Source organism: Diadema setosum, chromosome 1 (assembly GCF_964275005.1).
Source record: "Diadema setosum chromosome 1, eeDiaSeto1, whole genome shotgun sequence".
Taxonomy (NCBI): Eukaryota; Metazoa; Echinodermata; class Echinoidea; order Diadematoida; family Diadematidae; genus Diadema; species Diadema setosum.
Window position 1 is genome coordinate 51,144,546 of NC_092685.1, and position 25,307 is coordinate 51,169,852.

The window sequence follows — 25,307 nt, forward strand, 5'->3', positions numbered from 1 at the left end:
TTTATCATAAATGATAATTTTTTTTAAATTTAACTTCGTGATACTTTAGATTACATCATAGGCAATGTGTGTGCCAATTTTCGTCGCAATCGCGCGGTCGACGGCCGAGATCTGGAGGGGGGGCCTGGGAGGCCCCCCCCCCGGCTCTATGATCTACCTAAATAGCCCGGCCTAGTTAGGGTTAATAACTACACTGTACTTTAGAAAAGAAAAAAACCTGTTGTCTCAATATATTAAGTTGTAAATGCCCTGGCTTTACGAATGTCCTCATTTCTATTGATATATTTGTATCTGTAATATATTCTGCTGTGATTATTCTCTGGCCTTACTGAGTTTGTCAAAAAAGAATCCTTTCAAATTACAGCTCTTGACAGATACTGGAAAGCATATCTAGTGCAGTAAGAAAGCCATCTCTACATCTCTAAATTACTGCGATCGATCTAACATTAGCAAGTGTATGATTATAGAGCTTTTTCATTGGAGAGCATATATTTGGGGAAACATAAAGCCACTATGCATTGCATACATTGGCAAATAAATTGATCATGAAACTGCCACAAATATTTCATGTTTTATATTTGTATTCCTTTGCATCTTACATTCAGTCCAGGCCATTGTGTCTGTAAAAAATCTTTAATACAACTACATATGCGAACGAGTACAAGCATTGGAAGAAAAAAAAATAAAGTAAAAAAAAACTAAAAAGAATTGACATGATACAGATAAATCAAGTTCATCAAATGCACAAAGTCGAAAGAGCACACTGTGTATTTCAACCATATATATGTACATAGAAATTAAATCTGTGCATCTAAATTTGCTTTCATGTGATATTTGACAATTATACTACAAGCATTCAAGATCACAAGAAACACATTATATGTATGTCTGTATATATAAAAATGTATAAATGTACATATGAACAAAATGAAATTCCTATGAAAAGGAATGTCCAGTGAAACGGATCAAGGTTGATCAGAACTGGAAAAGGATTTTGAAAGTTCATCTAAATTTACAAAAAAGAAAAAAATTCCCCAACTAGAAAAAACAATGTTACTAATTATACAATCTCCACTGTAAGTAGGTTGGTGTATTCACCTGGTCAGTGGCCAAAATTTTTTTGCCCCCACCCCCCCCCCCCCAAAAAAAAAAAAGACTGTCACAGGGTCTGCAAAAGCTGTCATATTCGCAACCACACTCACTTTGAACTACTGTTGAAAATGGAAACTCTATTGGTCCAATCAAGTTAATAATAATTCCTGGCCTGCATTTGTAAGTGAAAGTCTATCTCAAGCCCAGTGGCACTCAATTATACGTGCTCATCAAATTTCAAGCAGTGCAAACCGATCAAAACTTCCCCTTGATTAGATAGCAGTGGCTGTTCATTACCTCTTAGAGCCAGTTAAGTTCTCCCCTCTCACATCTACCGTACATGACACTTGCATCTCGACAAAGTTCTAGAACACCGCACAGTCATTGTAGGACTGGAAATCACATCTGTGCGATAGTCCACTAAGAAAAGAAACAAAAAAGGGTCACTCTTGAAGGAAGACTATCCACCACAAACCAAGAGGAGGTCATGACCTTGTTGCCTCACGCTGAATCCTCATTCCTCACTCTGCTAGCACACCAGCCCTCTCCTCGGGTGCATTCATCAACTCACTTCTGGCACAGAATTAAGATTTCAAACTAACTTTCAGGGAGTTTTGGCAGTTGGTAAACACACAGCTATTTTGATTATGGGGTGGAAACATGTTTCTGAAAGACCAAATAAAATGTGATCAAAAAGCATTTGAGCCAGAAACATGTTTCTATAGAGTTGATAAACACACAGTTTTGTTTTTATAACATGTTAATATCTTGGACCTGCCTATGCCAACCACTTCCAACTACACATCTGTGTTTCTCCAGTGAAATTGTGCAATGGATCGGAGCTGTAAAGTATCAAGGCCTCCCAATCAACTCGCTACAGCTGATACAATGGACTCCCTTTTTAGCGAAATTCTTGGGACCGGCATTTTTCTTTTGTTAAATCAAAATTTTGTTATAACCGAACAAAATAAACAACAAAGAATAAAGAGCGGATAACTTTGCAGCCTGAACTTTTACTTCGTTATAACTGGAATTTCATTATAACCGTGTTTGTTACAACAGGAGTGCACTGTATGTGCAGCAACTCGAGAGACATGATCCAAAAGGTGTTTGCAAACATGTTCTGATTAAGACAGCCTCAGACACAGAAGAATGTGTTACTGCTGCTTTATGTCACTGGTCATCGTCAGACCAGTAATAGTCTGCCTCCCCATCCTCCTCGGCATCGTGTTCCATGACCGGTTCAATCTGGAAAGCGTCCACCACAGACGAGTCCAGTGCTGCCAAGCCCACCCTGCCCTTCTTGTCGGTGATCTGCACAGGGCAAGTATAAAGGAATGGAGTGAACAAAAAAATGGGCAAGTCCTATATAAAGGCACCTCTTTCATCCTATTGGTGGTTTACACATTATTCTGACTACACCATGCACTTACATTGGGATTGGTAAGATTATATTCTTGTTAAATAACTTCTGCTATAGCAAAGATGTAAAACGTACTCTAAAAGCTAGAGGTATTGCATTTGCGGAGATGTGAAATGGTGTTCTACCTCATTTAGTCCCAATCTGCTGTAAAATTGTAATTATTGACATGTTACAAGTTAATTTTGAACTATTAGGTAGATACATAGATTTCAGAATCTATCCACCGCTGACCTCAGATTTGCTCTAAATTGAAGCAGGGCAGTGCCCCGTCACATACCATCATCTGCTAAGGTTGATATAAATCGGTCACATACCAGGTACTAGTTTTATTGTGCAAATCGAGAAATTCTAGAATTGCACTACAACATTTAACCCATGACCATGTCCCCATGTAAAACAGTGATTTTTTTTTTCTCATGCCTAGACATGGCATCACTTCAAAAGTAACTTTCATGTCTTATTCTCAGTTTGCCACACAGTACAATGAATTTGTATGAATGGATGACAAAAAAAAACAAAACAAACAAACTCATCGAAAAAAAAAGAGTCCTTGATTCTTGCCCTATATGTAGAGGTCTGAAAGCTGACGTACCTTCCTGGTGGTTTCTGGTGATTTCTTTGCTTTCCCCCTAACAGGTTTCTTCTTCTGAATGCCGTGGATGTACTGCTCTGTGTGTTTTCTGGAGATCACAAAACCACAAGAGAATAAGTCTCATTGGACAGCACAACGGGATCACAGAAAAGTCTACACAGTCATGACTCCTTCAACACAGTACAGCTTTTTATGGAACTCGATTCTCTGGGGTTCATTCAATATCCATACAGATACAAAAACCCACACAAATACATACCCAAACAAAAATACACAGAAATAAACAATCACAGCCACACACACAAACAAACATAGACATACACATATTATTGCTATTGAAATGGCATCACTGTCATCTTCACTATCTTCTCTTTAACTACTGTATACGCCAAATATTTCGTGAGGTTTTCATTTTCACATATTTCGCAAGTCAGGTGCTAAATGCGAAATTAAAGACACACGAAAATAAAGACTCTGATCTCGATATGAATGTGACAAACACGTATACATTTCTCCGTTTAGTACAGCACTCAATGATCGCGAATTTAGCCACTTGCGAAAATGTCCGGAAGTCCCGATTCGCGAAAATTCAGACTCGCTATGGCTTATGCAGTAGGCCTATCGATACTAATCTTGGGACTTGACTTCCTACTTTGTTGTAACAAGAATTTTGTTATAACTGTGTTCGTTATAATGGGAGTGCACTGTATCTTCTCTTTGACCATAAATTAATGATAGAGAGAGATGACACTTATTGCATCTTTTGCATTCACCCCAACATGGTACTACTTGTTCAGTTGCAGAAGTTTGATAGCATATAGTTCTTTCACTTAGGTAAATAATTTGTTATATCATGAGCCTAAAAACTATCAATTTATTGAAAATCTAGAGAAGCACTCTGAGAGCGCAGACCTCCGCCAAGCAGCTCATTTCCACCACTGATCTTGTTCTTCCATAGAGATTAGTGATTTCCATCCATTATGCATGCTGAAAATCGCTGGATTTCCCATTATAGAAGCCTTTTGATACATCATCATCAACTTCCAGCAGCACGGCGCACCTCGCCCTAGCAGAAACTAGAGCATGCACTTTAGTGCGTGTATGCAAGCCTCAAAAAATGCACAGCTTGAACTCCCAAGAACATTGATCCTACCTGCCAAAATATAGAAAATCCTTCATAAAATCCATAAAAATCCCTGGATCACTACCAAAATTTAATCATCTGTACCTGTGTCATTCTTAACCTTTCCTGTAAGTTTCATCCAAATCCTTTCACATTTTTTTTGGGAGTTAATTTGCTCACAGACAAACAAACGCCGATGAAAACACACCCTCCTCCCTCGGCAGAGGTAAAAATATAACATAATAGCTCTCTGGTCTAGTGAGAACTGCTCATTTTCCTTGAGCAAGCAATGCAGTACTACCTACCTCTCAACAGAATGGAGTAATCCAGGACTAATGAGGGTGGAGTGGGGTGTCTTCTTGCCGGACAGGGGGGCTAGGACGGAGAAGAGTCTGGTGCTGGGGGTCTTCATGCGCCCTGTGTTTGGTGTCTTACCGACCACACCCTCCTCCTCTTCTTCCTCCTCCTCATCCTCATCATCATCTAGATCCAAATTCAGGAGTGTCTGAACAACAAACATCATAAAGATTATTCAGTGGAGAATGTACTTTGACGAGAATTACACGTAGGGGCCTACATACTACATGAACAGAGTCAAAGAAAAAAAATAATGAAAGCTTGAACAAATAGGCCAAATGCTCTTGACACTTCTTACTTATCACTTGTTACTTGTTACTTGTGACAGTAATCCCATTCACAGCTCCAAGAAAGTTATACCGGGATGCAAATCATGTCACATGCCAATATAGGTGCCAAAGTGACAAGGTTGTGCATGTCTCTCTTATGTACAATAAAAGTGAGAGTGTCTGTACAAGTAAAAACATTGGTCCCTTTCTACAGCATGTAGAACCCAGCAGGAGGTTGCATCTTATTGATGAAGGGCAGTGCAACCTCTCTGAATATGGCTGGGTTCGGAGTGAGTACCACAGATCCTGGTAAATTATTCTATAGGCGAATTGACCTTGGGAAAGTTGCAAATTTGAATGCGTCTTTTGCAGCTTTGGGTATGGCATATTTGGCTGGGTGGTCATGTCTTCCAAAGTAGGTTGCTGGTGTGATACCCTGAGGAACACAAAGTTTAAAGGGATCGTACAGTTTTGGTTGAGACCTAATTTCAAGTTTCTAACATTTATGGGTGAGATAATGAGAAACCTCTTATAAAATATGAAAGAGCATGCAATTCCATGAGGAATTCAGGGTTTTGATGAAAATTGGTTTTGAAATGGCTGAGATATCCAAAACAGAGCCATTCTAATAAGTGTGGGACCCACACTTTATTACGATCGCTTTGTTTTACTTTGTTTTTGGATGTTTTAGTCATTCCAAACCCCATTTTCATAAAATAAACTTTGAACTCCTCTTAAAATGGTATGCTCTGTACTACTTCATAAGTGTTTTCTTGGTATCTCGCAAAAAGTTAATAGCCCAATTCTCATCTCCACCAATAATGTACCATCCCTTTAACATGCCTCTAAAATGATTGTCTTGGTCATATGCTATAGATGTTTTCTGCATATAAATACTCCTCACACACTCCTCACATTAAAAGTAACTTTCCTAAAATTTTGTTGAGTGACATATAACTTTCATGATCCATCCTCACAAACGGCAATTCATCTATACAGATTTGGAAAGAAGTTGTACTTCTGGTCTTTCTGTATAAAAGCATATACCAGCAATGTGCAAAGTTATATCAAGGCAGCTAATGTGATATGCATTTGATTCAAAGGCTAAATTTCCAAGTTGTTTTGTGATATTCTCACAAATTTTGAATTTTGAAAAGCATAGGGCACTACAGGAACGTTCATTGGCATTAGTTCCAGTCTGGAAGTTATGTTTTTTTTTTCTGCTGGCTTATTAGAACACAAATTTCTCACTTTCTTGGTCACTTTTTGCTTCTTGAAGGGTGTGGAGTCAAAGAGATTGTCATCATAGTTCTGGTTGTGCTGTTCAATGAATTCCTTGAGCTGTCTCTTCCGTCTCATGGTTCCTTTGGCTGCTGTTAGTGTCACTGGTTCTACAGCAGCAAAGCAGAGTGGTAGCAACGTTTATTTAAAGGAGAATAAAACACAGATACATGGATTAAGGAAATGCAGCAATATCAGTAGAACATATCAGTGAAGTTTGAGAAAAATTGAACAATCCATCCAAACATTAGGATTTCTACAGTTTCGGTGCAGCCATTGCTGGATGACAAGACTACAACGTTTTGTGACATGTATGGAAAATGATATACGGAAAAAACAAAACAAAACAAACATATCTTCACTTTTCTAGCAAGATGAAAACTCCTACTTGTCTCGAGGTCAGATAATTGATGAAAACAGAAACTAGTAAAATGTCCGTGATGTCGGGGGTACCTTTAGCTGCTTTTTGGTTTTCCTTCTTGCTGGACCTGGGCTTTGTGCTGGACTTGCTGGTGGCAGTGAGTTTAGCCTGGTGCATCTGTTGGCATTCCCAGTCGGTCTTGGTCCCCACAGAGGCGGCAACTCGCAGCCAGAACTGATTGCTGCTGGGTGGAATCATCTTCAATGCCCTGTGGACATAAAGAAAGCTTCTCCCTCAAATTTTTTTTTCCAAGGGCAACACTTTCTTTCATCTTTTGAAATGCTACTGCACTAAGCAGCTCTAAATGGAAGTCCACCCAAATTAGAAACCTTACAAATAAATACAGTTACTGCTCATACAAGTCAAGTGTAAGATTCAGTGCTTCGCTCTAGGTAAGAACTGAATACAGAACTTGACATTCCTATCATTTTCATGAAATGGTCTTTGCGGAAAAAGTTTTGTGTTTACCATCAACCAAATAACAGTGAAAAATATGCTATATATCGCATGCAGCATTTCATTGATTCCAATCCTCCTTCCCTTCCGTTATTGTGATGAGATCTCTTGGTAAAGTCGTTGGACTTTACAAGAATGCAAGTACCCTAGTGCTGTATCGTGCTTGGATTCCAAACACCATGCAAGCAAACCTTTAAAACATCACAAAGAACAAATGTTATGCTTCAGCATGGCTTGACTCACCTCTGCAAGCGATGCATTTCATCAGGAGTCCATTTCTCTCCTCTCTCCACCGCATCTTGATGAGCAACTGTTCGCTTCTTCTGGGACACTCGTGCTCTCGGCGTCTCATCGCTAATCTGCCGACTTTCCGTACTTTCCCTGACTTTCTGCTGTTGAAACTCGGTCGATTCATCAGCTGTAGGCTTTCCCTTCTGGACAGACTTCTGCCTCTTAGCTTGTTTTGAAATCTCGCTCTGGTCATCAATATTTCTTTCACTGATTGCATCAACATCAGAGCTCTCCTTTTCCCTACTTAGATCCTGATGGTCAGTTCGGGAGTGACTCATCTTGGTCTGCTCAGAAGTCTTTTCAGTCTCACCCTTCTTGTCAAGCATAGGATTATTCCTTGTCTGCTCAGCATCACCTCTATTCAGTATGACTGTAGGAAGCATGTTGGATCCCAGGAGAGGTTGTTGAGAATACTTGGAGTCTTTCGTCCTTCTATGCCTGAGCAGACTGCTTTCATCCGTGATCGTAGGAGGTGTCTGTTTTTCGGTGGCAGCTGAACTTAGCGGCCGTGTTTTTGATGTGTCCTTAGTACCTCTCCCACCCCTTGCACTGGGCCGAAAAGATTTCTTACCTCGTTCAGCTGACGAGATGTCACTGCTGAAATCTTCGTCATCAGACACAGAGTAGGAGCAATCTTCACTGCTCCTTGATTTGGAGACATCCCCCTGGCCCACCCCATCTCGAGACCGGCTGCTGCTCCTGGAGAGGCGGTGTCGCCGGTGTTTCTCCACCACGCCCATCACGGCACCGTACAAGTCGTACCTATTATGGGAACCACTCTTGTCCGTTGAAACACGCTGGTCTTTTTTACTCTTCTCTGACACACTCATATCCCCTAACCGCTCGTCAACCTCAAGCAGAGACTTCTGGGGAGCATGATTGTTGCATAACCTGGCAGAAGTCCTTTTTGTTGGAAGAGACTCATCACTCTGATGAGTCTTTTCTATCCCGTCTGGGTGACTACCAGTAGTTCTTTCCTCTGAATCACCAGCATCTGACTCCTGCCCTTTTGCTCTGCTTGGCTGCACAGACCACTGCCTAGTAGGTGAGGAGGCCATCACTTGTTCTTCCATCACATCCTTCTCCTTGGCTGCATCCCTCTTTCTTTCCATCTCCATTTTGCTGGTCCTCTCTCTCGAGCCTTTCTTCTTGGATGTCCTCCTCCCGACATCCTCGCTCTCGACGGAAGAAGTCAGCTCAAGATCGCTTTCCGTGACATCACTTTGGGAGCTGCGATCCAGTGAAGATTCATTTCTTGATTTCCCATGCCTCGTCCTGTGGGTTTTGCCCAATCTCTTAAACAGTCTTTCCTCCCTCTGGAATGTGAAAAACAAATAATGCTCACAATGGAGGTATATTTCAGGTCTACATACAAAAAAAAAAAAAGAATTAAAATACATAAATAAAACAAAAAAGGAAATAAATAAGAATAAAGAATTTGGAAAAGTTTGTAATATGCAATAGGAACATTAATGGAGGCTCTAGGTATCCAGGGGGCTTTATTGCTCAAATCTATTGAAAATCAATCCCAAGTTCAATTGGAACTGATCTCATGGACAACTTTGAGATCAATCAGTCCTCAGAAGTTAGGAACTGTTTCACTATGCCATTTGGGAAGAACATCTTGGGTCTACCTTGTCACATTCCAGCATATATCTTGAATGTCTAAGTATCCTTTCCAAGTAGATCTGATCTGAATTTGTCTAAACTGTGGGTTCATTGTTTGGCCTGATATAGTTCCCATGTTAATGAAACAGGGCCTTGGACACATAATGCAAACACCCAACTTACTTCTCAGCTCTCTCCCATGCTATGTCAGTCAGCTTACATTATATATCTTTTGGACATATGAAATATTGTGTTTTTTGATCTCATGATATGAATGAGCGTGAATTATCTAAATTTGATACAAGGAAAACTACTTTATCACCCAGACTGCTTCAAAAAAGTGTGTTTGATGTGAACCATCTGGGAATTTTCTACTCCAAGTTTTGTGATCGTCCACTCTACCTTTGAGATTTTGATCGATCCCTGTAACCTCACGCTGGTGACGGAGACAGGGGTGTAGTCAATGGACCCTTCCAGGATCTCAGTGGCATCATTGAGGGCAGGAATGGAGCGCTGCCGCTGCCCAGACCAGAACTGGAGGGGTGGGATGATCTTTCTCCCACTCCGAGTCTTCTCCACCTCATTGACGTTGATGCAGGTAGGCGTGGCCGGTTTAACTGTGAAGTGGAGTTCATCAAACGCCGAATTAAAAGACAAGTCCACCTTCATATACATATGGATTGAGTGAATGCAACAATATTAGTAGAGCACATCAGTGAAAGTTTGGGGAAAATCCAGCAATACGTTCAGAAGTTATGAATTTTTAAGGCATCTGCGCAATCACTGCTGAATGAGGAGACTACTACAGTGTATGATGTCACATGCGTACAGCGGTATAAGGAAAATAAAAAGAGAATTTCACAAAACTTTTTTTAATAAAGTGCACATTTCTTCGACTCGTTACTGACGTATGTTAAGGGAAATATTATTCCCCTTGCCCTCTGAAAGAGAGAAGTCGAGTGTTCTTTTGTTATGCGAGAAAAGTGAAAATATGTTGAATTTTCTTTATACTTTCTTTATATCGTTGTACTCATGTGACATCACAAGCTACAGTAGTCTCCTCATCCAGCCATGACTGAGCAGAAACTTCAAAAATTCATAACTTTTGAACGGACTGTTCGATTTTCCTCAAACTCTCAGTGATGTGCTCTACTAATATTGCTGCATTCACTCAACCCACCTGTCTATGAAGGTGAACTTGTCCTTTAAAGAAATGCCTTTAAAGATATGTATGTATATACCCATGCTGCATCTTTACTCTACAAGAACTATGAGGACATATCTACAAAAAAAAAATATATAAAACAAAAATGATTGCAGTGTGTGAAGTCTAAGAACAACTTATAATGGGGAAAAGAATGTACAATAATTCTTCAAATAATTCAAAATTAATGCAGATCTTGAAAGGTTTTCGCTTGTACATACAATGATACATTGATGTATCACCAAGTAAATCCTCAAATGGAGTCTGCAAGCGCCATCAAACAATATCAATAAAACCTACATGTATATGTTCATGGGCCAATCTGACTTATATCACTGATTGGCTGCACACAGTCACATGATTTCCAGTTACTGATGTTAACAGCCTTCCAAAATACACTAGTGCACCAGGCAATATTTGTATTGTAATTTTTGTTGGTACATTTTGTATCATGTCATAATTTGTTTTGTAATGCGCACTTACCTCTTTTCAAGTTTGAAATGGGCTATAAACTTGCCATCTTTTTTCATTATTATATTCTTTGATCTACTTGGTTGTAAGATTCTGAAATCCCATTCATAGCCTTATCTCTTAAAAGAACATGGGATGAATAGTTGCTCCATTCTGTTTGACACAGTATACCATAAATAATTTGATAGTGTTGATTTCTTCTACCTTTCAAAAAGCTGCAGAAAGAATCCAGCAAGTTTACAATCACATGCATTTAGAGAGTCACAATCACTCACAATGGTCACCCCAAACAGCATCAGAAAATGCCCAATTAAAAATTACTCAGCTGTACATAAGGGACTTTAGAATCTATAATCAGAGCTGTAAAATAGGGGAGATCATCGACATGTAAGCTACTCAATGGACAGGTTTGAAATTTCCAACAGATTCCCACGCTCACCACTGTTTTTCTGGCCAGCCTGGGTCTTCCTAGAGGAGGATTTGGTAGATTTTTCGTCCTGAGCTCCTAGTTCTCTCCCTGTCTTCTCTACAAGTGTCTGAGGTGTAGTCAGTTTTGTCTCATTCCCTCCTTCCTTCCGGGCCTTTCTTCCAGCGGGTGTAGTGCTCTTAGTTGCAGCTTTGGACTTTTGGACGGTTGCCTTCTTCTCCTTCTTGTTCCCTCTGCCCTTGACTGCCGTTCCAGCACTGACATCGGACCTGGGTGTTTGAAGAACGCAGCTTGATCAGAAAGTCTCATAGCAAAACTCAAATGGACATACTGATCAAAAGATAGCTACTGCAAGATTGCAAGATAGTCACTGTGCACTCCTCATCTCAGAAGTGGAGTGACATGTGTTTGAAGCTGTTGCCATATTTTGCAATGTTTGATCTAAACAATCTTGAAAACTCCTGATTTGCTTTGACATCTTGAAAATGACTTGTGAAAACAAAAGTCAGGAGGATTTCCCCAGACACTGAGAAGCATGACGTCGATAGCATTTGACATTTTACCATTAACAAATTGTCACAATATTTGTGGTAAAGACACTCACTCGGTTGATAGCTCCTTTGCTTCTTGCTGCAGCAACTCTTTCCAGTTGGACGGAAAGCCCTTCTGGAAGCGTTGAACCAGACGTGGTGAGAAACCTTGGAGGAAAAAAAAAAGCTCAGTTCTTTATTTAGAAACATTTTTGATAGAAATTGTATTTTTGTTTGTTTGTTTTCCCATTCAGTATTTGTCATGAAATTGCAGAAAAACATTTATTATCCATACATAATTATTCAAAAAAGGAATTTCAGTAGCAAAGTGAAAGAAACCTGCTCCTCCAAGAAGGGCTTAAAGCCATTGATTCCGTGTGAGATTGCTCATAGGCATTCAAGTGCTTCCTTAGTAGTCAATAAGATAATCCAAACACAACACAATTATAACAAATCATAGGTGGGGATAGTTTATGCAATGTTATGACACAAAATTTGAACAGAACACACTAGCATGATGGAACATATGACAAGAATTGTTCAAAGCAGAAATCTGACACAGAACATTCTCACTGCTTATGAGAACTTATCAAAATTTGGCAAGTATCGAGAAATTGACCAGAATGAATTGAATGATTTAGATAGTTTGAAATATCGGTGTACCTTGATCAATGGTCAAGAGTTTGTTGATATTTCCTTTCAGCCGATAACGTGAGCCCGAAGAGGTCTCTAGGACTCGACTGGAGATGCGCACTGATATGGCAGTACTGTGCCAGAATGCACCAGCTGGGTCTTCCCTGTAAAAACAAAAACATTTCTTTGTCATTTCTAAGAGAGATACATGTAAAAGTGACCTCAAACTGTCCATCAATCTGGAAACCACCAGTCTCAGGCAATCACCCCATAAAAGATTACAATACCCCTACTGACAGCTGTCCTGGCTAGTAATTGTTGCAAAGTAGTAGTCAGAAGTGACCAATGCCTTGGGTGGGATATCCGTTACAAGGAATGCTTACAGTCCTGAATTGGGAATGCTGGCTACAAGTCTTTCAAAGATGATTACTCCACATAGCATTCCTTCAATAAGGGTTGATTGAAAATATTCTCATTACAAGGAAACTCATTACAGCATATCACATTAACTTATTACATCATCATTTTTTTCCAAATTAATGAGAGAATAACACCCTTGCCTTTTTTGCTTTGCATATACATAAACCTATGAATGATATCATTGTATTGTGAAAACATGTCAGAATTTAGCATTCCGTAAGTACAGTGATAGCTTGAATCTATTGACATTAGAGATTATAAAGAATATCTCTGGCACCCTTTGGGGCACTGACATAAGACAGAAATGACACACAATGAGCCAAAATTATTAAAAAAAGAGGCAGAATTTCTCACTCTCTATGGCCCTCTACAGAAACATGCTTGTGACTTGATCCCAGCCATTTGATGATCCACTGATCAAGTACAGTTTCAGTCTTCTGTAGACAGGATGATGAAAAGAAACAGTTTTCATTTAGATGGAAGTCACTTACTAGCCTAACATGAAGCATTTATGCATGAACTTGTGAAACTGAGGCATAATAAACTTATCAGTATCAAAGATTCTATGTTCAAAATTTGAAATGGGATACAGATGCTATTCAAAGACCTGGTTTTTAGCACTGTGCTACACATACATTGTACTAACTTTAATGATATACAAAATGCTCCCATTCTGGCTTTACTGAAATGAGCAGACATGAATTTGTTCATGGTACTGTAAGATTTATGACAGGAAGTCTGGATACCAGGTACAATTAATTCATGAACAATGAACATATATTTCTTGCATCTGAATAGAAAATATTGGTAAATTTATTTCTTCGCACAAAAACAGTGGCTATATGAGATTTCTGAAAGATGACATCCACAACGTTCTGTGACTGATCTCAGATAAGGAAAATGATCACTCAGCAAGGGATTCATGTGTTAACAGGTATTCTGAAATCAACATTGGTAGATTTCAGGTCCATGTGCCTGTGAGGATGACAACATGGATAATGATATCCTGCTTCAATGAACCCCCTTCATCTTTGCTTGGAGATTTGTCATCATTGATCATGCCAGTAGTCCATGTCTACTATGGTTATTTGCTCTTATGCCATCTCTGGTCGACCTCACAACACAATAACCCCAGTATTAAAAATTAAAGCAATGCCAACAAATGTTTTACAGTTTTGTGTTATGTTAGATATATCTAAAGAAATGGTCAAATTCTCTTCATATGGAATTTTTTGAAAGATAATTCAAAGTTTCTCTACCATTTATGAGTCCAAATTCACTTCCTAAAATTTGCTAATACTGTAATATTCTTCACAGCAATTTATGTAAAGGACAGTTTCCTGTGTTATAAAAGGTTCAATGGCTTGTTTCACCATAGAGCAAAACCTGTTAACTTAGACTGGCCTTGGATGTCTTTGGGGTCTCTGTCCAATCATCACCAGCTGGCTCTGCAGATTCCTTGGGTGTTTCTGGCACAGAGCTGAGATGATTTGCTGATGATATCGTTTGGCCATTGGATATTGCTTTTGCTGTGAGGGGAGAAAATTTTAATATGATACAATAATGAAAAAAGGACACATATGCTCACGGAAAAGTTCTTCAGTCTATGCACTGTAATTTGCAAGGGTTACTATCATTACTCAGGCATTAATACATGTAGGTTATCTCTTATACACATGGGCCGGGGGGGGGGGGGGGGGAGGGATTGGGAGACTGTACATCTTGCCGATGTACAAAATATATTTTTAACAGTATCTCTTGCCTATTCAAAGAGCAAGAGCTTTTCTACTTTACCAAAGTGTTAATCCTTTGTCAATGCTATGTGTGCTTTGTGTGTCAATTGGCAAAGAGAACCCCTTAGTATTGTACAACTGTACACCCTGTCCAAAGTCCCTAGTACAGAAAGTGTTAAATGAACATAACATAGCCCTTGAATATTGATGAGGCACAGTGAGTTGTCTTGAACAGAAGTATAATCATCACAGCATGACTGAAAAATCAGATCATCATCTTCAACACACGGACATAATGTAAAATTCAGTCAATTTGACTCTTAAAATTCATGCCACCAGAGGTTTCCCTCTGATTTCAAAGTCATGCAGAGATAAATTCAAAGAACTTGTTGTTGTTTTTTCAACTCTGCAAAAACTGTAAATAAATTAAAATTTAAAATCTAAAATTTACACTGCATTCCACTTTCCATGTGGCCTTTGACTGAAACTGAAAGAGCTGTATGTACAACCTCCCAAGGAAAATTCCTATGAAACTTATCGATGCATTTTACATCTCATGGTATTCAATACAAAAACTCTGCTTCATTTTCAAGGGATCACCCAAGAGTTAAATGCATTTTGAAACATCACAGCATCTCTTCCAAAGCCCTTGAAAGTGCAAAGTTGAAAACTCACAAATTGCCAATTTGCTTTATACAAATGTAGTTGTTTTTGTATACTCACCTTTACAGCTTCTTGTGACTCTCTTGTATGGCCCATCTTTGCTTGCCCTCTGAGTATCTTCCACATCCTTTGATTGCATTTGATCATGTCTTGACTCCTGGTCCCCCAAGTCCATTTCTCCACCTTCCTCATTTTGCCCAACATCCATGTCTGTTGCTTCAAATACAGTCTGTTCATGTGATCCATCTTCACCCCTTGTCCCTTCAACCTCATCATTGAGTGATGCAATGCTTAATTCATCATCTGGAGTAATCTTTTTCTGCTTGTCTTCTTTTCCCTTTGGGATGGAAGATATACTACCAGTGGTGGTTTCTTTACTCCGACTGTGCAACACTTGCCCCTGTGTGGTCCCTTTCTTCTTCATCTGATGGAACAGCTGTGCTACTGGGGACATAGAAGGCACACCACCGGTGGAGGCGCTATGCTTCTCTCCTTGAGGTGATGCAAAAGGTACCTTGAATGGTCCTGCTTTTGCCGACGCCCTGGTCTGAGGTGCAGATGTTGACAACATGCCCGGAAACACATCCTTGTGAATCACCTGTATGTGCAAGTGTCACACCAAAAGATTAGTTAAGTTCTTAGCCATCCATTGATAATATCATGTAAGAGTCTGACATTATGGTCTATTTACGGGACATACTCAAAAACAACAACATCAAATCAATGAGCTACTAAAATCATCCGAGTTAGTTTCTGCTGAGTATAATTGTCAATAACACTACCAATACATGTTGCCTTACAATCTAGATCCAAAATTCTCACTAACCTCATCTGAATTATCAAAATAATGCCGTTACCACTAAAAGGACATAGATACTGTAGGACATTCAGCTTAACCATCATTGTTTATATATATATTTTTTTCTAAACCTATGAGGAAAACAATCCTATAATTTATAATACACACTGAGTTTCATTGATTATCATATCAAGATGAATGAATCAATTTTGAAATGCATGCTGACCTATCTGTACAATGTACAAATAAAATTTAAATATTACACTTTGTACAGCACAAAGAAGGAGCTAAACATTCATACATCAATGAAAGGAATCAACAGGGCTACATTCCACTCTAAGTCAACTTGACAGATATCAGACTTGTTAAGAAACACAAAACTTGCAAGTGCTACTCATAATCCTGAAATGGTTGTGATGTTTGCTGAGATGACAAGAGGACTATACCTTTGCCAGAGGACTCTGTCTGTACAGCTCTTCAAAGTGCTCGACGTAGTGCTGATAAGTCGGAATTGGCCTTCGAAGGGCACTGATATTGATCCTGTGTTGTAAAAATATTCACAGAACAAGAATGGCCATCACTGCATTACATGATACATCCTAGGCCTAGTAATACGCATGATTCAAATTGGTATGAAATAAGTTGAAGTACATGTACATGTAGTTTTACTGAATAAATAACTAGGCCTCCTATAATATCCACACATGTACATGCATATCTTAAACTCTCCTCTTCCTTCACTTCCTTTCACCTTCTCCTTAGTAAGAAAGACTTCCAAACAGTTTGAGTTGTATGTCCCTCTGCCCCCATGCCCCACCGGTACCAGTCCCACTAATTTTGCCACACCACTCTGCACTAGTAGTACCCTACTCATGTTAGATTTTCCCCCCTCATCCCCCGTACATTGTTGCAGATACATGTATACTGTACACCACTACCACATGCCTACCACTGGCGAATTATAAGATAGGCTATTAACCGATTGAGGACGGGCTGATTTTTGCCACAACATGCATTTCCCATAGACACTTGCCCGAGTACACTCGGGACTTGTCCTCAACGGTTTAATGCAGGCATACAATTTTTGTAGACTAGAAGCTAGATGCACAATATAGACACACATTATTGTACATGATGAACTCTGCCGTCCACCAACCTTTAGTTTAGGTGCCTTTCGTGCAAGCATCCTGCTGTATTCAGCGTGAACTTGTGCACGTATGGGAGGAGATTTCTGTACATAGCGTTTTAAATATAAATGCATGGCTCACTAGCTGTCTGCACTGGATGCCGCCAAAGACTGGTGGACGGCGGAATTCACAAGGAAGTGAACCCGTAATACCCGCAAAGTGATTTAGTTTGCTGACAAATTTTAGTACCCACCTACTCTATCAGTGAGGAATAGTAATTTGGAATATATGCACAAGATCGGGTTAGTTCTGATTTTATCTTTATTTTTCTCTTAATTGATATTTGAGTATATGAATATAAGAACGACCCAAGTCCATGGATGACCATTTCAAGTAAACTTAAAAAAACCTCATATTTTTTTTTTATTTGTCCAATAATATTCTATTTAACTGTGATGGGAAGGCAACATTGTATATACAATTTAGAACATATATTATTATGACAATTAACATTTACATTAATTGTGGAGAGGCCATTTTGTGTGATGGACTTGGGTCGTTCTTTGATTCATATGGACTTGGGTCGTTCTTTGATTCATATACATGATATTCTGCTATAGAGATGAGAGAAGGACGAGATAGGGCGCTATAATATGAATGTAAGAACGACCCAAGTCCTTCATGTTTACATTCATATAAGATTTAACTCATTTATTTCAGGCACTTCCGGGGGTAATTAGGATTTATCATTTATACACAAGATGAGTCCATGCATAAGCTACAATTTACCATGTCAAACTAAATTTGGCCAAAAATTGGACTTGGGTCGTTCTTATATTCATATACTCATTTGTTAAATGATGTCAGATTTCAGTTTCATGGGGCTGATTCATGCGTGGAGAGGTGAGAGCCACAGAAAACAGCACAGATTTCAAGTTGGATCAGGCTGATGTGTGTGGCAGCCCTGCATTGAGTGTCCATGTTTTGGTGGGTCGCTGCACATCGGTTGATTAAATCTTAATTTTTGTCAAAAAGCGCTGACAGAATCTTTTCTTCTTTTTATCATGGAGAGTGGATATGTGGATGTGTGGGTAACAAAAAATCACTGTGCAAACATGCAACAATTTATGTGTCAGATGTGAGATGATGATAACTTAAGTGAACAGGGGGCCTCGACATGAGCATCTCACCCCGAGGGCCTCAACATACCGGTAAGCATCTCGCACTGAGGGCCTCATGAGTATGCATGACAGGGGTGCTCATGAGGAGGAGGGATCCTTACAGTGAGCCCCACCCCAACGGCCCCACCCCTCTCCCATGAGTGGGTTTCCCAGACTGTAGATTATTACCTGAAGTAGTCTACAATGCAGCACTTTTCTGATGTCATGCTTGAACAATGAAAATAAATTCTTGACTAGGCCCTAGATCTAAATCAAGTCGAGTAATATAGCCCATAATTGGTACAGTATTCTTTGACACACTGAAGCTAATGAATAATTCATAGCCTTGTATGTATATCATGTTCGAAAGATGCAGCCCAATACCTCTTAAAATTCACAGTAAACAGGATAGCAAAGATCAGTACTGGTAAAGCTTCACAAAAAACTTTTGATCTTCATGACCTCAAGCCAAACTCAGGGCTGCCAACTCTCATGGAATGACCGTGAGACTCACAGATTTTGACCAAATCTCACATTCTCACGCTGATCTAACATCATCTCACGCACATGTCATGCAAAAAAAAAATATATAAAAAAATCACGGACCTTTTGATACACCCGTGTGTGCAAAACCCCAACTCTGCATACAAATGTAGATCTTCAACGCATCCGTGCACAACGCAGTCGAGTTAGTTTTCCCATGTATTGATATCACAGGCCTACTTTGCTCTCGTAGCACTGGTTTACTTACCGCGCAATCTAAAGACCAAACAATTTGATTGGCGGTCATTGCATTATTGTTTACGTGTGCGTCACGTTCATATCGGGATCAGAGTCATTATCTTTGCGTGTCTTTGATTTCGCGAATAGCACCTGACTCACAAAATTCGCGAGAAAAAAAACCCAAACAAACAAACCTCGCAAAATATTTGGTGTATGCAATACTCGAAGGCAGTAGGCCTTTTTTTTTTAATGAGACATGACCCTGGTGTTGTCTGCTTCTGGTGGTGTTTCCAATTTCACTCAGGTAATTTTTTTTTGTTTTTTTTTTTGTTTTGTTATGACATTATTTTCTGTTTTCTGTAAGATCACTCTAGGCATAGGCTGGGCCAAAGTCGCGCAAATGGTGCTTACCCTACAACCTCACAGCAATGCTGTTGCTGAATGAATTTTCTCCTCAATAGAATAGGATTCAACAAACAAAACGTAGATATGGTCAACACCAGGAACTCCCTCAATTTTTATGGAACTAATGACTAATCTGCTGCCGTAACTCATCAAACATTCTTGCCAATAAAGTCTTGACTTGCTGTATCAGTTACTGAATTATAATGTATGACTTAATGAATTGTTGATTTGACCGAAATTGTCTTAATGTAGGAGGAATATTATGTACTCAGGAAAGGTGTAGCTAGTCAGCAACAATTTTTTTTCCTATGCAGTTTTAACTTACTGATTAACTAAGTTGTGAACTTGTAATTGGCCAGCAACTGAGGTTTTATCACCAATTCTAATATTTATACTCATTTTTAAGTATGCTGAAAAAAATCATTTTAGTTTGCACCAAATGGCCCATTCTAAGATACAAAATGCAAAAGCTCCCTCTTTTTTGCCAATATACTAGTATTCTTGACTTCTGTATCAATTACTGACCCCTAAAAAGTTAATAAATTATGACTCATGGTTATACAGTGTATATTGTCGTGCATGCTGAAGGAGAAATGTAATCATTCTTTCTCAAACCTTTTTTTTACTATGTACTCTGGAAAACTTGCAAATGGTCAGCAAAACTTTTTTTACCATTAAAATTACTCTGGAAATGTATAGCTAGTCAGCTTTATATTTTTCTTCTATGTATTAAATTTAACTTACATGTACTTATCAATAGTTCTGGAAGGTGTTTATGTAACCTAAAAAGATGTAGAGGCAGAGTATGTCATAAGTGATGGGCTCTGGGCCCACCTATCATCAATGAAGAATGCAGTGACTGGTCTAAAAATGGAGAGAAAAACTTCTTACTCTGTGCTCTGGAAAGGTGTAGCTAGTCAGCAATGTGTTTTTCTATGCCATTTTAACTTAGGCACCTACCATTGTGCAGAACTTGTAAGTGGCCAACAGCAACAGGTTTTAACACCAATTTTACAAATAAATTTACATGTAGGAAATATATGTTCATTTTAGGAATATACTGAAAAAGTCACTTTACTGTCTTTAGTATGCACCAAATGGCCCCATTTTAAGACATAAAATGCAAAAGCTCCCTACCATTGGGGGGGGGGGGACACCCCCCTCCCACACCCTCCCACCCCCCCCCCCCCCCACCCCCGGCTCGGTCGCTCTGCCCCCTCGCAATATCTCACTCTTATTACCTGTCAGTCAATGTTGGCAGCCCTGTAAACTAGATTTCAAGCTGGAAATTAGCAAGCGAGTTCAGACACGGTTCTCATTTGGAACCACAAATTACCAGTTTTGTTGGCACTGAATGGTGAATAGTCATCTTTTGTGCAAGTGAAGTTGGTCATGATGTTCAGTCAACAGATCGGAGAATTGAGATTATGACGAGATGAGATGAGTATGAGAAGCAACATCATAATTTCAAAGCAGAACTTGAACAGAACTCAAAATTAAATTCAGAAAGTACAGAGAAGATGCTAGATGTCACGTCATAGAAGACAGAAAAATCCGTCTGTCCGGAGTTTTTTTAATCATTTTTTTTTTTCTATTACGTCTCATTAGGAAGGGATTCGGCATTCCGTGAAGCCAGGCGTAGTCTCCGCGGAACAAATCCCCAACACAACGACAAGTCGATCGTGTCAGTCACAACTCATATCACTGCTGGACTCGGAGGAACAACAAACAAGAAATACAACATGTGGTACTGTATACCTACAGCAAAAGCAGTAGTCTTGGCCTGGTGGATCCTATCGCAGCATTCGCCGAAACTCGTTATCAAAAAGAAGCCAAAAGTTGTCAGTCTTCAAACTACACTCACTCACCCTTTCACATTATTCTTCAGATCAGCCATTGCAGTATCTTTCCAGCCTTACGGTGTCACGGTAAACAGTTCCTATTGAAATCTCATGACACCAATCGGTTTGAATTCTGAAATCTCGGCGCCATTTTGACGAGAAGGAATAGGCATAGTCTAATTTTCAGACTTTCAAGTCTCTTTATTTTCTTAATTAACAACGCGAGAATCCGCCCACATCCTATCGCCTTCTACAAGGACGCCCTCTTTGGAATTCAGATTCCTTGTTTTCTGGCAAATAAATAAATAAACATAGACCCTAGACAGATGTTGCATCAAATAGGGAAAAATGATTTAGTAAAATGGGCAAAATGTTTACAAAACAACCATTAAAGCCTGAGCACATCTAAATATTAGACAAAAAACAGAAAGAAAAAAACAAACAAAAGCAGTGACCGTGACATCTCTTTCAAGATTCTGGAATGTCTTACGTGTTCGGAGTAAAATGTTGCAGCCTATATAATCCTAAAGATAGAATGTATTGTATGTGACAATCACTGAGCACTGCCAAGGGAATTGAATTATGGACCTCAAAATCTAAAGTCTGGGGTTATTACTCAGCCACATCATCCCAGTCATGACACTATTTTAGAATAACTTGTCAGCATTCACTTTTGAAATATGCCACTTGTATAGGCCTTGGCAGTGCCATTTTTTTTTTTTTTTTTTTTTTTTTTTTGAAAGCACAGCTGAGTATGGTAGTACCATGCATATTTTTTCATGATATCTGCATACAATCAATGCCTATTTATACCCACTGATCATGATTTATCATATTGTGTGCATGGATGATTAAAGGTGCATGGTCCCGGTGTTTTAGTCAAATGCATACGCGGGCGCACGGCGCAAGTTTCCTATTTGATATAGAGACCTATGCTATCGACTCCTCTTTGGCCCTTACGCTGTGGCCCACTTCCCCGAGTCCGAAGAAGTCCGATCCACTGTAGTCAGTGGTCCGATCACAGTTCAGCTCATGATTCGGCTGAGGGGGATGACAGCTCTAGCAAACTTCTTTTGAGATGTCATAATAAGAAGAACATATGCATGCACCCTGGCATTTCTACAGACTGCGTGATGCGCAGAGAAGACAATTAACGAAGGCTACTTAGCAACACCTACGCGCTTTACTGTTGATGACAGCTCAACTTTGGTAATCTTCGTATCAATACTAACGGTGATCGGCAATATCATCAACAGCGCCCTCTACACTACCGGGACTATGCACCTTTAATTGTTTAGGTAATCTCCAAATTTAAGTTTTCCTGGTTTGGCAGTTATCAAATCCAATTGCTGGAGTTAAATGCTCCTTAATACACTGCACATAATTTTGTACCAGGTATCTTCAAAGTCTGACAGTCAATGAGTGCTGCCTTTATAAAGGGTGAAAACTAAGGGGACAAAGGTGTAATGGTAGCCCAGTACTAATGGCCCATGGCCCAGTGGCCCAGGGGCAACAGAAATAGATGTCAGGGGCCTGTTTCATAAAACTTGTCATCAGTGACAAGTTGTCATAGATGTGACAAGCTACTGAAATTCTTGCATCTGATTGGCTGAGAGCAAATTTGTCAAAGAAATGTGGCAGTTGTCACTGATGACAAGTTTTATGAAACGGGCTGCAGGTCACCACTTTTTCAGAAATTATAGGCCTATATTTCAGTGGTCCGATTTAGGCCATCAAAATTTGTCAATGATGCTTGTCAATTCACTTCTGGATTTATGGTACGGTACCTTATTGTCCACAATGGAAATTTTTAGGACATTGGATATTAAAACAAATTAACATACCGGTAATTGCCGAAACTGGAAATTAAACTGAAACATATTAACCTCGAATGTAACACGTCATCACAATGTAATACAATATACCTTTTCAGTTGTGAGTGTGTGCATTGTCCTATGTATTTTCCTCATCCAGAATTAGGAAGAATAATTTGTCGCTTAGTGCTTGATGACGGCACGAACTTCACCCAGATGCCATGACAAGGGTTGCTAGATTGCTTCTAGTCTTCACTCAGACTTTTCTCTTTAATGGCCAAATTTTGTCATTTTTTTCTCTCACAGTCAAATATTTATCTATCAAATAATACTAGTAGGTATATATACCCTTATGTTGAATATATCAAAATCATTTTATGAATATGTGGCATCATGGAAAATCATGTTTATGCCTCAACTCGGTCATGAAAATGTTAGACTTGGTGAACTTAGTTACTGTATGTGGTATATTTGAAGCATTTATCATACCTGCCAATTTTCACATAATGATCATGGTTAATAGTGTTATGTTAATGTTTTTTTTTTTTTATGTCTTTTATATGTTATTTCTTCAAGTCACCAAATTTTATTTCGGCCCATCAGAGAAAAAAAAAGTTAGTGTTGAGTCTTGGGCTAGGTACATTCTAAATAACGTTAATGTAGACATTCTCCAAGTGTATCTCTGTTCCAAATTCTCTCTAATAGTGCGTGATTGAAAAAGAAAGTCTTTGCTCCTTGAGCACATTTGCAGGTATATGGTTCTCACAAAAACAATGTTATCTACAAATATGGATACAAATAAAAACCAGCATACCAGTACCTACACTCATCACTCTTACACATCAGTGCCTTTACGTGCATGCTTACATACACATAAACATAAATACACTGACATACACATGATCATAAATATAGATTTTATGGAGAGTGTACGTACCAAGAGACAGGTACACATAAAAACACTTGATATGCTCATAACACTCCAATGATACTCAAATTACCTTGACATTACTTCCTTTGTATCTGATGGTGTAACAAGAAGACTGAATGTCAAACTTTGTATGACTACGAGAAAGAATCCTCAAGCTCCACCTGTTCGCAATGGCAAATTAATTGAATAATTGTGTATTGCATCATATTAGCAGCAAAGGACTCCATAAGCCTATTTACTGTTATTACTCAACTACATGTATATGCAATACCAGATTAGTGGATATCAATCTGAATCAACAGTGAAGTCATATCTGTGGATATCAATCTGAATCAACAGCGAAGTCATATCTGTGGATATCAATCTGAATCAACAGTGAAGTCATATCTGAATTTAGGAACTATGTTATCATCAAATTGTATGACTGTAGAGAAAAAAAACAAAAAACTGTTGAGCGCAGTGGACTAGAATGTTGCTACTTTTGACGCAGTCACTGTCTGCTTTTCATTTAAATTTTCATCTTCACTTCCAATGTTGGATTGAACTTTACCTCTCTTTCCACAGAGGGAATATTTTCCAATCCATTTTTTATCAATTTTTTTTCTTCTTTTTTTGTTACTGTTATTTTGGATTTGAATTGTCCTAATGCTATTGTGTTTTCTAGTCTTCGTGTATGAATAGCACCAGTGCGCTTAGAAACGCCAGGATGAAGCACCACACAAATGCAATTATTATTATTATTATCATAATAATATTGACTGTAGTAGTAGTAGTAGTAGTAATAATAATAATAATAATAATAATAATAATAATAATAATAATAATAATAATAATAATAATAATAATAATAATAATAATAATAATAATAATAATAATAATAATAATAATAATAATAATAATAATAATTTATTATTGTTATTATTATTATTATTATTATTATTATTATTATTATTATTATTATTATTATTATCATTATTATTATTACTATTATTATCATTATTATTATTCTTATTATTATTATTATTATTATTATTATGCCGCCTCTGTCACCTTTCACGACAGAGGCAGAAAAGTAAACAAAGGATGACATAAAATATCAGGACAACACCATCTCAACACAATCACACAAGATTACTTTAGCAAAAGTGTAACTATCACATTTATTGTTCTGCTGAAAGTTGAAGGCAAGAGATCAATCAAAGGACAAAATAAGACAAGCGTACTTGCACACATTTTCTAACCAGTACAACTGATGCATTTACAGACTGCTAGTCCACAAACTATGCATTGCTTGCTCATATTTATCACTCGGCAACCATTTTCCTCTTCCCTTCTCTTTCTTAATACTTCTATTGCACTCTTTGGTATAAATTGTATACCATTTACCTTAGGAGTAGGCAATAAGCAAGCCGTCCACAGTCCTTACAACCTCATCGGGTGATGGAAGTTACCACAAGAATGACATGGACCAAATTTGGAATCAAATGTAGTGTCCTGTTTGGCAAAAAGGAAT

The 25,307-nt window shown here is 38.6% G+C and overlaps 1 protein-coding gene across 1 annotated transcript; it reads right to left on the reverse strand.

The window, feature by feature from the left end:
• Nucleotides 1-1,159: 1,159 nt before the first annotated feature.
• On the reverse strand, nt 1,160-21,105 carry LOC140245868 (uncharacterized). The gene is made up of 15 exons (XM_072325378.1): nt 21,077-21,105; nt 16,240-16,333; nt 15,055-15,592; nt 14,003-14,127; nt 12,953-13,035; nt 12,209-12,342; nt 11,620-11,713; nt 11,028-11,284; nt 9,316-9,530; nt 7,258-8,621; nt 6,591-6,766; nt 6,108-6,247; nt 4,536-4,735; nt 3,108-3,195; nt 1,160-2,406 (listed from the first exon to the last, which is right to left on the reverse strand). Exons 1-15 carry the CDS (start codon nt 21,103-21,105, stop codon nt 2,266-2,268), a joined length of 3,678 nt encoding a protein of 1,225 aa, XP_072181479.1. The 3' UTR covers nt 1,160-2,265.
• Between the last annotated feature and the right edge of the window lie 4,202 nt (nt 21,106-25,307).

Bases quoted from the DNA above. Each gene is read 5' to 3' on its own strand.
- LOC140245868 (XM_072325378.1), bottom strand. From the start codon at position 21,105: ATGGCTGATCTGAAGAATAATGTGAAAGG. The intron at 12,343-12,952 runs GTGAGAAATTCT...TTGTTTTTACAG, and splicing joins TCTGTAGAGGGCCATAGAGA to GGAAGACCCAGCTGGTGCAT. The intron at 8,622-9,315 runs GTAGAGTGGACG...TTCACATTCCAG, and splicing joins GATCGATCAAAATCTCAAAG to AGGGAGGAAAGACTGTTTAA.